Here is a 14,592-nt window from a genome sequence, read left to right as displayed (position 1 = left end):
GACTTTAAAAGCAGTTCAATAGTAAAAATAAAACGATCCCTCAAGCTGAAATGTTAGGATCTGTAGGAGGGCATAACTGGACATTCAAGTGTGCGGTGCTGGTGGTGTTATTGTTTTTGAGAAATAATGACTGAATCCTTTACATGGTCAAAGTACCCATGTAACAGTAATCGTTAACAGCATGCACGGACAACCTGAAAAGAAACATCAGGCACCGCCTTTCTTTTGCAATTGCTCCAGTTTTCTTCTTAAGAGGTTGTAGTTTTCCTTGGTCCCCGGTGCCATAGGATCAAGCTTCAGAGAGACTTCATAGTGCTTCTTTGCCAAGTCAAGATTTCCCCAGCGATGATAAAGAACAGCTGGAACATCAACGAGGAATTTCATTAGCAATATTGTTGAATAACGTGCAATCTTGCCAATCACTTGGAAAACAACATTAAAGCATTTGTTTTCAGTGAGGGTCTCTCGCTGGCTGGTGGCACAGTAGCTGCTTGTTCTGTTGCCAAATGCAGGAGCAAAGCCTGGGAGCAGAACTGGCATGGGAATGATGAAGGAATGAATTACACTGCAGCCCCAAATGGCAGCTCTTATCTGGTGAGCTCATTGCGGGTTACAAGCATAGCATAAATGAACCAATTTGCAGACACTGAAGTGCAGCTACCTCTGGGCTGGATTGTGCAGCCCTCTTGATCTGTCATATCATGCGACAGCTTTTCTGGTTTAGTGCCCTGTTCTTCTGGCTGGCAGTTTTTCCAGGAAGTAAAATAGAAATCTGCCCAGCAAGAAGGCGGCCCAAAAGATTGATTTTCTTTTTAAACACAACGAATATGAAGCAAACAAACAATACAGCTGATAAGAGTTAGAAAGGCTCTTACCCAAATTACCGTGATAACTGGCAGCATTTGGATTGGCTTTAATTGCCTTGAGGAACAAAGCTTCAGATTCCTGAATAATTTAGAAGAACAAGTCAATGAGATAGTCTACTCTTGTAATATATATAACAACGCAAAATTTACCCACAATTGTAATTAAAAACCCTTCCAAACTATGCGATATCTATATGATACGACTATATGTATATTCTAAGCCTGTGTGATCCTGTAGCTCAGGTGGCTACAGCTTCCAGAAAATAGCAATAATGCTTTCACAGGCTGCTGTTATTTTAGCAGAGCGCTATTAAGCATTAGTGAAGTTTGCAAAGTAGTTTACTTATTTTTTTTCCTAGTTATAATATTTTCTAACATTACCTACTGAAGTTTTCCCTACTTATTCAATCAAGCTAAGGATAATATAATTCAGTATCTGAGCAAACAGCTTTTAGACACCTTTCCCTTTACAATAGTTTTTAGCGTTTAAAATGAGGGTATTTGAGTAAACCCCTTTCAAACAGATGTTTCAACGTGGTTCTCAATGAAGAGTAGCTGAGTGCCTGCTACTTAAAAAAAAAAAATCAAGCCAACTGAAATATTCCTCACATCTCCTCATGTTGTCTTTTCCATATTCCCACTCGCGGTGTGCTCTTAGGACTGTTGGTATCTGAGTACTTCTTAGGAAAGCTGAGCTCCCTCACCAAATATTCAGAGAACAATTTACCGCTAAATTTATTTTCCAATTCAAACATTTTTATTTTCCCAAACTAGCTGCTAATGTAGATAAGCATATTTCCTGCCAAAGTTTAAAAAGATACACCCCCCAATACAAATGAAGCATATTTACTGGCTTGTGTGCAAGTGCACATATTTTAGAGAGTGAATTTTATATAGATTTCTATACTGTGCTGTGTTTTAGGGGAAGTTGCCCATTCAGTTTCAATGCAAATGACCTGAAGATAAAAATACCTCAGTGTGGTAGGCTTCCATATGAATGCACATACTTGCTGTCTGAGGTATGTGAGAACAATAACCTGGGGAAAAGGCCTTTCCTTTGTGCTAACCTTTTATTACTTATATCCACAAAGCACAACACAGGCTCTACTGAAAAAGAAAACCTGTCAGCCAGATTTTTGGTTCCGCCATCTTCTCATGTGAAGCATGAAATAAGTCTCTCTAAGGATCCCTCAGGGGACAAGAAATTTCTGATGTCAAGATTGAGTCACTCAACTTTGAGTGACTTAAGAGCTTCCAGTATGTCCAAATTCAAATCCAAACTACACGCTCCTTTCAGAACATTCCTTCACACAGCTGAGGCTGCTGCTCTGATGCAGAAAGTGCCTTCATCTTCTCAGGTCAAGGAAATTACAAACCCTGGAGATCTTGACAAATCCTTTTGCAGGACATCCTGTTTCAGGAGAAGGAATGCTTGTATAGGAGTGAACGAGGGAACCAGATGCCTGGAAATTTAGGGAGTATGTGAGTCCATAGTGCAAGTTTTAGCATTGCTTTTCCCTGGCATAGGCAGCAGCTCCAGCACTCTCATATCCAGACTATTAATGTTCCTGGATGCATTGGTCTCTTTGAAACCCATACTGTTTAGTGTCTTCATTAATGTTTTGAATGATGGGACTGAATGCACTTTCAAAAGCTTTACAGACAGCACCTAAAAAGAGGGAGTAGTCAGTACAGTGGAGGGGAGAGCTACTATTCAGAGGGACCTGGACAGGACAGAGAAATAGACTAGCAGGAATCACAGAATGGTTGAGGTTGGAATGGACCTCTGGATGTCATCTGGCCCAACCTCCCTGCTCAAGCAGGGCCAGCTGCCCAGGACCACGTCCAATGCTTCACAACCTCTCTGGGTAGCCTGTGCCAGTGTTCAGTCAGAGTCACAGTAAAAAACCATTTCCTGATGTTCAGAGGGAAAATCACATGTTTTGGTTTGGGCCCATTGTTTCTTGTACTGTCATGCAGCACCACTGAAAAGAGCCTGGCTCCATTCTCTTTGCACCTTCAGGTATTTATATACATCGAGATTCTCCCCCTGAGACTTCTCTTCTCCAGGCCAAACAGTCCCAGCTCTCTCAACCTTTCCCCATAGGGAAGATACTCCAGTGCCTTCATCATCTTCGTGGCCCTGCCCTGGACTCTCTCTCTTATGTCCATGGCTCTCTGGGAACCGGGCACAGGACTCCAGGTGTGGCCTCAGCAGTAGAGAGGAAGGATCACCTCCTTCAACCTGCTGTCAACACTCCTAACACAGCCCAGGATATCATTAGCTGCCTTTGCCACACAGGTACATTGCTGGCTCATTTTCAATTGATCTGGTGTCCCCCAGGACCCTCAAGTGCTCTTCTGCCAAGCTACTTTCCTGCTGGGTGGCCCTCAGCATTGGGGTTGTTCCTCTCCAGCTGCAAGGCTTTGCACTTTCCCTTGCTGAACTGCATGAGTTTCCTACCAGCCCATTTCTCCAGCCTGTTTATGTCCCTCTGGACAGCATCATGACCCTCTGGCATCTCAGCCACTCCTCCCAGCTTTGTGCCATTTGCAGACTTGCTGAAGGGCAGTCTGCTCCATCATCCAGATCAATAACGAAGATGTTGAACAGGACTGGACTGCAGGAATTTAAAAAAGTAAATGCAAAGTCCTGTATCTGGGATGGAATAACCCCATGCAAAACTACAGGCTGGGGGGCAACTGTCTAGGAAAACAGCTGTACAGAAATGGATCTGGTAGGCCTGGTAGACAGCAAACTGAATAAAAGCCATCAGTGTACCCTCACAGCAACGATTAACAACCACATCCTGGACCGTATTAAGTAGAAGTACAGCCAGCAGGTCCATTGAAGTAATCCTTCTCCTCTATTTAGCACTTCCAAGACCACATCTAGGGTATGTATTCAGGTTGGGGTTCTCCATTACACAAAAGACATGGACATATTTTAAGTCCAGCAGACAGCCACCAAGATTATTGGGGGCTAGAGCACAAGACATACAAGGAACAGCTGAAAGAACTGGATCTCTTCAGCCTGCAGAAGAGAAGATGAAGGGGAAACATTATTGCTATCTACAAGTACTTGATCAGATTATAGAGACAAGATGGAGACAGACTCTTCCAATAAGTCTGTGAGGTGGGATGAGACACAATGAATGCAAGCTGGCATACACGAAATTCCAATTAGATAAAAGGAAACAATTTTTTTTTTTCTTTACCATAAGGGTGGTCAAGCACTGGAAGAAGCTGTCTAGAGAGGTTTTAGAATCTTCATCTGCAGAAGTGTTCAACTAGAGATGGCTCTGGTTTGGGTCAGGAGTTGAACTAGATGACCCCGGATGTCCTTTCCAGTCAAAATTACTCTATGATTCTAACTCAGTCACCTAAGAAACATACTAAGACTCAAACAGTTGGCAAGTCTAGTGGTGTTGCAAGACAACCTCCTTTTTTCATACAACCATCCAAGCCTAAAAAATCAACAGTGGATTGGCACCTGAAAGCATATAGTAGTCTGAAAGTCCGACAAAATTGTATTTTTTCCACTGTAAATTTTAGTATTTTGGTATAATAAGTAAATCTCTGCTTTCTTCACTGGGCAGGTTAATAGCAATCAAAGTGAAAGATGTGCTGTCCAATTAATTCAGTTTTATGCCTAAAAGTTGCCACCTACACAAAGGAGAAGCACCTAATGTATGGACTCATCCTTTCACTGCTGAAGCACGATGGGACAAGATGTGCAATGCGTTCTGAGAAAATTTAATGAAACTGAGTCTCAGAGTTGCCTGCTATTACCATACATCTTCAGCTACATGCTGAAAACATTTTTATCACCACTGCTTTGCTCAGCAGCTAGTAGAAGTATACTGGCTGATTAAAGGCTATTTAAGGTGCATCATATTCATATTACTGTAGATATATGGAGTAAATATACATTCCAGTACATCCGGTGATATTTCAAATTGATCTATCTTGCCAAATCCCTAAGTGTTGCCAAGAAACTTGCACACTGCATATAGAAAAGGCTTTGGGTAAGCACACTGCATTCCATCTGCTGCCAAGGACACAGCACAAAATTGTAGTCTGGCTTTATTTCAAATACAGAAAATGTTGAATGGTTTTGATTTATTGTACTTTTTACAGTAAAAGCATAGATGTATACATAACAAAAATACAGCACTCATTTTCAAAGAACTAAAGATAGCTTGGTTCTTCATCCATTGTGACAAGAACAACCATTTAAAGGAGAACTCTAACTTGGTATCACAGATGTTAATTAAAAAACAAAACAAAACCACCAAAACAACTCATCCTTGATGTGCTTTTGTTTCTGGAACAATAAATCATTCATGAGTAGATACAAACAGAAATTATAAAGGGTTGGGCTTTTTTTGGTCACTTAGGGAAACAATCTTCTGCTGAAAATCAAAGTGCATTTGAAACTGAAGAAGAACGTTGTGTGCTTATTGGAAAGAAATTTCTCATAACGTAGTAAAACCTTTTTGAATCAACATCTTTTAAAATAAGAGATAACACAAAAACCCAGAACAATTCTTACTTTATGGCAACAGAGCCAATACAGTAACAATTTTTATACAGACACATAACAAGTAACCTAATAAACGAAATGCCTGAGGTTATACAACACATCAGACACAGCCAGACAGCCCTCTGAAAATTACCTCCATCACCTTGGCAGTTTCCATCCTCCCCTTCTCCCTTCCCATCCTGAACACTCAATAAAAATCCTTAAAGAGCCATCCATTTCTCTCTGTTTTTACGTGGTGAGGGGGTAGACAAGAAATCTGTATCTTCCATGCTTTTTGTCATTTAGCACTCTCCCAGTTAAAAAAAACCTGTATCTCTTCTTTCTAGGTGATGCAAAATACAGCTGCTGAGATCATACCCTTTTCTAAGTGAGTCCACTTTCAAATTCCCTTAATTTGCTCTTCTCATTATAACCCAGCAATTTCAAGATACTAGTTAAGTTTTTTGCTCTATGCAAACCTACTACTCCATATTGAACTATTAGAACACTCACTGCCTCCCTGCTTTCTTCCCTGGGCTTCACTGCTCCTTTTGCTTTATTTAGGATGCTGACTTCAAGTCAGCTTCATTTTCTGATACTCTGATTTCTACTTTGTCTCCAACATATTCCCCTGCAGCATAATGACCTTTCAGAGCTAACAATCAAAATCAGTACCTCCTTTTTTGATTTTTAAATCCACTAAGACAGACTTGTTTCTCCTTTACCCAGTAAAGTTTTCTAGCTTGTTTTCAACTTATTTTTTCCTACTTATTTCACTATAAATGGTCTTTATTCTGTCATGCTGCATACTTTTCTTGATGAATAACTATACAATCTATTCTTTCACAGTCATGACTCACCAAAATAATCCTAGTAATTACCTCCTCCATAATCTCACCCCTTATACATTCTGGATGTTAATTTGTATCCTTCTGGAGCTTTGTTAAAGTCACCTAAAATATATATTTTATAACAGTCTCAGGTAGAGAGATTAAAGAAAGAGCATGTACAGAAGAAAACCCCAGCCAGTCTAGTGAAACAGTAACGGGGGTGTGTCTAACAGCATCACTAAACACAAAAAAGGCAAGTGCTGGGTCGTCACAGGCCCTGGCTTCACATATGGACAGGTCATGACTCCACAGCTGAACAGGACTGTAGAAATTTAAGTGGACACAGTAACTGGTGAAAAAACGTATCTATTCCGAGAAGTTCAACATCATAAAAGTCTTCTTACTTTGTATATACTGAAGGATGTTCCTTCAGTACTGCTGTTTATCACTATCAAAAAGCCATCAAAACCACCAAAGGCCAAAGTTCAGTAAAGGATGTTTTCCTGAGGAATACCAAAAACTTCCTTGATTATTAATTTGTCCCTGTCATGTACATCAGTGACTATGGAGTCAATTAAAACAACTAAACACATTAACTGTATAGGATTTATTCTCTATCAGCTCATACAATTCCTTTTGGAAAATAATTCATTCTCATCAGTTCCATTATATTTACTACTTGTAAATTTAAGTAGCTAATGCTGAGGTACCACTCGCAGGCTGGTCCACTGTAACCAAGAGAAAGTTCAATACATTGCTCAATGTATGGACTTTTTCTTCATAATGTTCTGGCATTACCCAGGTAGCCTATCCTCAGTCTGTGATTAGCAAGTCTGTAATATCTGTATTTTAGATAACTTCGGAGGCAAAGAGGCTAGAATTCATATCGGGTAACGGCAAGCCTTGCTTCTTTTACATGCAAAAAGCAGAAGGACTAGCATATCACATCTAATTTTAGTTGCTGAACCCAGGCCTCTAAATCAGAGCAGGCTCTCTCTGTTGGCAGTGAAGCAATACAAGACCCTAACTGCCCTCTAGTGTGCTGAAGAGCCTATTTCTCTCCACTGACCATCGACATAGTTTAGGGCAGAAGTGTTCCTAACAGGCATCTAAAATAAGGTGGGATGAACTTAGGCCAGAATCACACAGCAATACTATGACAGAAACAGGCATTGAAACCTGATTATATAAGTCATAGTCCACAATGACCTCCTCAAACAGCTTTTACAAAAATCTTACACGTAGTTTAAACGGGGGGGGGGATCCAAACCCAAACCCCAACACTCAGAAAGCTTTAGTTACCTACCTTATATTTTTGTGATTTCCCCAGTACATTTGCCAATGAAAACATAAGGGAATGATCATTAGGTATTAACCCCAGGGCCTCTCTTCCAACTGCTTCTGCTTGAGCTAGATTGCCTGGGAGCCCATGTAGTGGAAAAAGAGAAAGCATCTTTTAACACAGCCTTATTAGTTACTTTTCACGCTGCAAGCACACATGTTGTATGAATAGCTAATTACATGCATTTTTAAAGAAAACCAGGTATCACACACAAATGTACAACCCTGCAGAATAAGAAAATAGAAACTCTCCATTTTGTTTTCAACAGACAACACTTCCAGAAGAATGATAAAGCACAGATTCAAATATTCTCAAGTTTGGTCTAGAATACAAACACGCTTGCACAATGATGGCATTTCAAACAAGCATCAGAAATTCAATTTATGGGCTGGATTTCAAGTGATGCTCTAAAACTAGTGAGTCAGAAGGTATTCTTATATTATACAGAGTATCTTGGTAGCCAAGTAAGAGGCAGAAGTTCTTTTAGATAAATACAGATAAAGCTTTATGTTTTGCAAGACACTGAATTATTCATTAAAACATTCAAATGGGCTTATACCTGTGTTATCAAGCAGTATAATCATATTGTTCCAAGCCAAACTATGCTCTGGTTTCAGAACTGTAGCATTCCTCCATGCATTCAATGCATCTATATGGCGATTCAAATCTGCATACTAAAAAGAAAGAAAACCCCCAGTATTTTCACCCTGATTTGTTTTACTTTCTTATCATGCACTAAAGACACTAAAGAGTTGTTAATGTCTCATTCCATTCTGGTAGAACTTGTTTTTATAGACAAAAATAAGAAATGTAAAAAGAATACTAGGGTAGTATGGAAGACGGACTGCTATGTACTAATTTTACACTTTTACACTGCTTTTCTCTGGGAGCCGGGCTTGTTTTCAAATATGCACATACCAATAGGATGGGGATGGAGGAAAATCAACATGCGATTTAGAAATCGACACAACAGGGTAAGTAAATATTTAATAGAAATATTTCCAGTAATCTAAACATATTGTTTTGAGCAGAGTTCTACTACCTAACCATTCTAATGACTGCAAAACAGTCTAATCTTGAGAAATGATTAATAGTATCTCTTCAACAAAAGAGCCCAATCTATATTTTTGTTTATATATTTTTATATGAAAAAGTAGGACTACCAAAGGTGGTATGGAAGGAAGTACACTGGGAAAGCAATAGGAAAACTACTGAAAATATGAAGTTACCCTGAACTACAAATCAAGCAAATTGGAATAACTGCCAGCATTTAACAGTACAGCAGAATTACATATACACACACACACAGATTACTGTGATAGCTATCACTTATTCAAAAGCACTTACCAACCGCCCTAAATTGTAGTAACAATCTGGGTATTTTTTCCTGTGTTTAATTGCTGTCCAGTAGCTTTGCTCTGCCTCTTCAAACCTTCTTAAACTGTTCTGTACGATTCCTAGATTCATCCATGCAGCAGCAAAATCAGGTCTGGGCAAAATGGGGAAAAAACCAAGAGAGGACAATTGAGCATTTGGAACACAAGATCGCATTGTATCATTTCTGCTCAGTTGGTGCAAAACACTGCTTAGTATTGTTCTAAACATACTGTATTTGTACAGCTAAGGACAGCAACTCCTCTGCTTCTTGGAGCTCATTTCTTTCTTTCAGAATATTTCCAAGGTTGTTCATGGCATGTACATATTTAGGATTCAACCTAAAATTTAAAATTTAAGAGATTATTATTATGTATGGGACTTGTATTACTATATGCAAATTGCTAGCTCTGCAATGCTGCAGACCATGAAAATGAATACCTAAGCATTTTCTTCACGTTAAACATGAAAGCAATTTTAGGATAGTTCATTAAAGCAGTAAAATTCCTAGTACCTTACAGCTTCTCTGTAGTATTTGATTGCAGCACTTTGATTTCCTTTGTCAGCCAGGTTTTTGCCAACATTGTAGTGCACCTGAAAACACAGATGAATATTCTACCAGATGCGATACAGTCAGGTATTTTGTGGAGCCAAGTTGGTAAAAATTCTTAGTCCAAATAGATACAATCAGTGCTAACATCATTCACTGCAGCCTTTTGTTGTAAGTGGACACTTAAGACTGAACAATACATACAATGAAGACAGCAAGACAAAATCTGAGGAATAAGTTAATGAATCAGCTTACGTGTTCCACATATTTAAGAAAGATTATTCACTTCCTGATTTTATAAATGAGGTCAACACACTTTCCACAAGACTCTCTATATTGAGAGCTCCTGCTCTTAATTTCATTTATTTGTCAGATAAGAGAAAGTCTGACTCAAATCCACCATAGCAGAAGAAAAACTACAGCAATGTAAATGTTGACTAAACTTTGCTTTCGCTATAGCATAAACAAGAAGAAACTCAACATTATCAGAAAAACTAAGCTTCATATTTTAAAAACAAACAAAAAATAATAAATACACACTATTACTGTCCTGGGATAAAAATGCATCAAACAGCATTTCTGAAACAAAAATAGTGTGAATGGCAACATGTTGGAGACCTTGCCTGTTAAAAAGTGGAGAATGAAGGAAGGATCTAGAGCTTTGAGATAGAGCTACAGGGAAGACAACACATCATCTGAGCTCACGGCAAGGACTAGATAGGAATAAATATATTTCAGGACAAATCTGAGTTGGAAGACATCTCAAATTCTACTCTAAGATAAATCTCAGAAGGCTACATTACCTGGTCAAAGGGAAGACTCAAGTTTAGAAATAACAGAAAAGTACTGTGAGTACTGACTCCTGAAAACAGACTTCTCAGCATCTAGATCAGAACTCATTATTTAAAGTACCTTACTATTTGAAAACAAATTGTATATATTTCATCTAAACCAAACACACATTTTAATTTCTTCCATACTTTGAAAATCTAATTTAAATATTTTCAAAAACACTATGCAGGAATAACTTCAGATTGAAGTACAAAAATAGAAGTTTGTAATGCATTTAGATAACTCTAATTCACCTTCTACATTCAGAAAAGGATTTTCTCTCATGTGTCCATTAAAGGAAAAATCCTAATTGTATTTGGCACAATATTGGGATCTATTGATCTAGTACAAACAATTGTGTTTGAACCTAGTTGTTATGGTACTTAATTGTTGAATTCCATCTCTATGTGACTGTGACTCTGCAGTAACACCATCAACAAATGAAGTTAAGAACATTTTCCCTGCTTTCTAGAATGAGCGAAAAAGTAGTTTCACTGGTTTTACAGACAGCAAAGATGCTATAAAGCTTACTAGGCATACACATAAGCAGCTCCTCAGGCTGTAAGATATAAAATAGCACACAAATTCAGCATCCCATAAAAGCAGTTCTAGCACAGTTTCCAAGAAAAAAAAATAATCCAGGTACTTCCATTGTACATTCATGAAAATATGACAAGGCCCATGCCAAAGAAACAAAAGAATGGTACATTTATATCAAGAGATAGCCATTCATAAAGATCAGCTGATGGTGTCAAAAACCCCCACTGTAATAACATTGTTTTCCCAGAAGTCATTAAAGTACAATGATACACCCTGAAAGATATTTCTTTGGGCTGAATTCTGTTTGTATACATCTTCCAGAAATTTCTCAGCACACTATGATAACACTCTTAAACTGGATTGCTCTGATTATATATGCTGAAGTTTACAGACTCAAAATTTACTGAGAGCAAATTAGCTTATTAAATTTCGCTGTTTCCAGATAAATGATAAATTGTACCAAAACAGAAGAAATAAAGAAATATTTCACTCAATAAAGTATATTAGCCCTTAAAATACCTGACTTCACATTTCAGTATCAGCAAACAAAATTACATTACTCTGATTCAATTTCTTTCTTTAAGAAGCTTTACAAAAGTGTTTGTTTGTTTGTTTTTCAAGTTTTACTAAAGTCATAAGCATTACTGAAAGAAGAAATTTGATTAAAGACTGGGGACAGAGCCTATGAGAAAAAACTTTGTATATACCAACCACTCAGTATTTCAAATGTCGACTGTGTTCTGTTAGGAAACAGCATCGCACTTTCTGATTCTATTTTTCTCAGTTTTTAAAAACATAGAACTTCTTCATATCCATTTCTATCTCAAAAGCAGCAGCAGAAAGAATTATTTTTTTTATGCAGAGTTGTGCAGAATTGTGCAGAAACCTGAGAGATATCAGTTCTCTCAAGTCAAAACAGCAAGTGAAATATTAAGTGTTCATATACATTTTGTCAACTGAACTAAAAAGATGTACTATAGTCTATTAAAACTGATACCAAAAATGTTTAAGTAAACTACTAGCGTTTTTTATGGTGTATTATTTCTATCCTTAGATATAACTTGTGTGTGAAAGGAAATTATGTTTCTATACAATACTCCTGAAAATGAAGAGTTCCTTGTTGTATAGAGGTTTCCTAATTTCTCTTCAAGTGAAATTGTAGCTTTAGTTCCTCTTAACGTGGTGGTGACAGAGAAGAAATAGAAGAAAAACTAAAACAAAGATACCAAAAGAACCCCTCAGCCTACCATAAATATCTAATGACAAAACCAGCTCTACAATGGATTATAATACGCAGTTCAGGGCTACGAAGATGATTAGGGGATTAGAACATCTTTCATATGAGGAAAGGCTTTTCTCTTTGGTCTAGAGAAAAGAAGACTGAGGGGGGATCTTATTAATGCTTTCAAATACTTAAAGGGAGGGTGCCAGAGGGATGGGAGGAGTCTTTTTTCAGTGGTGCCCATTGATAGGACGAGGGGTAATGGGCACAAGCTTAAACATAGGAAGTTCCATCTTAACGTGAGGAGGAACTTCTTCACTTTGAGGGTAGTGGAGCACTGGAACAGGCTGCCCAGAGAGGTTGTGGAGTCTCTGACTCTGGACACCTGCAAAATCCGCCTGGACGCTGTCCTGTGCAACCTGCTGCAGGTGACCCTGCTCTGGCAGGGGGGTTGGACTAGATGATCTCCAGAGGTCCCTTCCAACCCTGACTATTCTGTGATTCTGTAACATCCTGCTCTTAAGAACAGAGTACGCAAAGGGCTTCCAGGCACACACAGTCATCTGAGAGAAGCAGATGACTTTTGCCATACAGCCATGTCTCTCACTTCACTGGCCTTGACAGAGAGATGCCCGGATCAGCCTTTAGCTCTACTCCCCCAAACCAAGTCCACAAAAACTATGTGCCCTCTGCTAAGCACAAGGCTGTAACTCTCCTCGACTTCTCTTGTGACTCCCACTTGCACAACATGGGGACACATGTACTTTCTACATACCAGTGGCAGGAAGAATCTGGCCTTTAAAAATTGCGATGTTTTACATTTCATCTCTAGAGATGTGGTTCTGCCTTTCACAGATATTGTGCATGCCAACCTGGGAGAGAGGATTTTCCTTTCCTGATTAAACATTGAAGAGCAGACATAGCATTTTGTTATGAAATGATTATAGATAGGTATTAACTGGAGATGACGTATTATGTTATGCCCACATGCTCCTTTATCAATCTTGAACAGGCAATTACTTTACAGTAATAGCTCTAAAAGGAACATTTCTCAGGGATGCATAACAACACAATATTCTCTGCAATCATGGCAATTAGGTAAATATACCCTAGGATAGAACCTAGTAGATCTCAACAGGAATGCATAGTTTAAAGCTAACATAACCATGGCACCATAGCCTAGCCAAAGAATTGGCTCTGTTCACAATACCTCAGTTGGCCTAAGAGGCCAGTATAAAAAAGGAAAATCACTGTATATTATTCTATGTTAGACACATACAGTGCTTGAACTCTTATTTAAGTGTTTAAATGTGCACACACATTTAAATGAGGAAGAGAGGAAAAAAAATAAATTTTCCTGTACAAAACCAAAATCACTGTCAAACTCTTATTTTTTTTTTTTGTCGGTTTTGTTTTTTGTTTTTTTTCCCCTAAAAGCAGCGTAGGAAGAAATTGAAATTTAGTATCATCTTCTAGGAGGTACACCCCCTCAGTTGGAGCACTACTATTATCAACTAGTTTATTCTCTCTTCCTAGCTGCTTAGAATCACCTTTTCAGCAAATATGAACATTTGCTGAGGATGGAAGCAAAGCACAGATGTCAAAATTTCTACAGAAACATGCAGATGCTTCTGTTCAATGCCAGCTTCTTTCATCAAACACTCTTCTCTTTCCTGTACTACTGAAATTCTGTTTTCTAAATAATAATAAAACAAAGCCTTTTTGATCTTCACATTTTGTTTTGTGCAGCTAAGGTTGTCTAAAGGTTCTTTTCCCTGACTGTCTTGTATAAAAAAAAAAAAATTGACATCTAAAATGGTATCTGTGTAGCAAAACATTGCAGATAGCCCCTATAAACAGAGCCCATGGCATTTAAGGTAAATTCTCCAGAAGATAATCCCCTTTTAATGTATAACATAGAAGAGAATTCTCAATATCTAAAGCAAATGCTCTCTAGATCAGCTTCATAAATCCTTAAACAGCAGTAAATTTTGTTCTGTCACAAAGAGATTACCTTTAAGAAAGTAACCTCACAAACTGCTGTACATTTTCAGTATTAGCATAGTTTGTCTTTGACAAACATGTATCTATAATAATTACAGTCTGCATAAAGCATTAAGTACAAAATTACTACCCTTAGTATGTCAAGGCAGACTGCTTCGTAACACATTCTGCTAGGAGTATCATAACTTCCTTGCTTATTATTGCAGAAAAGTTGCTACTGAAATGGCTTTTTAAGAATTATATTTATTAAGTTCGATCCTTTAAAGAAAAGCCAGTAGCAGGGAGAATGTACAGATTACATACAGAATATTAACTGAATTTAAATGATTGTAAATTATTTCAAATCTAGGAATAGAAAAGCATTGGCTATTTTTCATTTATTTAACAATGCAATTGCAAATTTTATTTAGATAATCAATCAGAGGAAGTCATCCAGAAACAAAAAACATCTCCAGATTCTTAAAAAATGCTATGTCTTTGCTAAAAGGCAAGAAAAACTCAGCACTTC

The 14,592-nt window shown here is 38.0% G+C and overlaps 1 protein-coding gene across 1 annotated transcript in view; it reads right to left on the bottom strand.

Moving 5' to 3' along the window:
- Positions 1–207: 207 nt before the first annotated feature.
- Positions 208–14,592, bottom strand: part of TMTC4 (transmembrane O-mannosyltransferase targeting cadherins 4) — a gene marked incomplete at its 3' end in the record, with an annotated part of 53,818 nt that continues 39,433 nt past the window's right edge. Inside the window, exons 11-17 of the mRNA XM_082488871.1 lie at positions 9,452–9,531; positions 9,171–9,278; positions 8,911–9,052; positions 8,123–8,237; positions 7,528–7,640; positions 876–945; positions 208–359 (exon numbers count right to left, since the gene is read on the bottom strand). Of these exons, the coding sequence (XP_082344997.1) occupies positions 208–359; positions 876–945; positions 7,528–7,640; positions 8,123–8,237; positions 8,911–9,052; positions 9,171–9,278; positions 9,452–9,531 (780 nt within the window). The remainder of the gene's footprint in view (positions 360–875; positions 946–7,527; positions 7,641–8,122; positions 8,238–8,910; positions 9,053–9,170; positions 9,279–9,451; positions 9,532–14,592) is intronic.

Source organism: Vanellus vanellus, assembly GCF_965231255.1.
Source record: "Vanellus vanellus genome assembly, chromosome: 1".
In the NCBI taxonomy this organism is placed as follows: domain Eukaryota; kingdom Metazoa; phylum Chordata; class Aves; order Charadriiformes; family Charadriidae; genus Vanellus; species Vanellus vanellus.
This window is presented reverse-complemented; position numbering and strand designations above follow the sequence as displayed.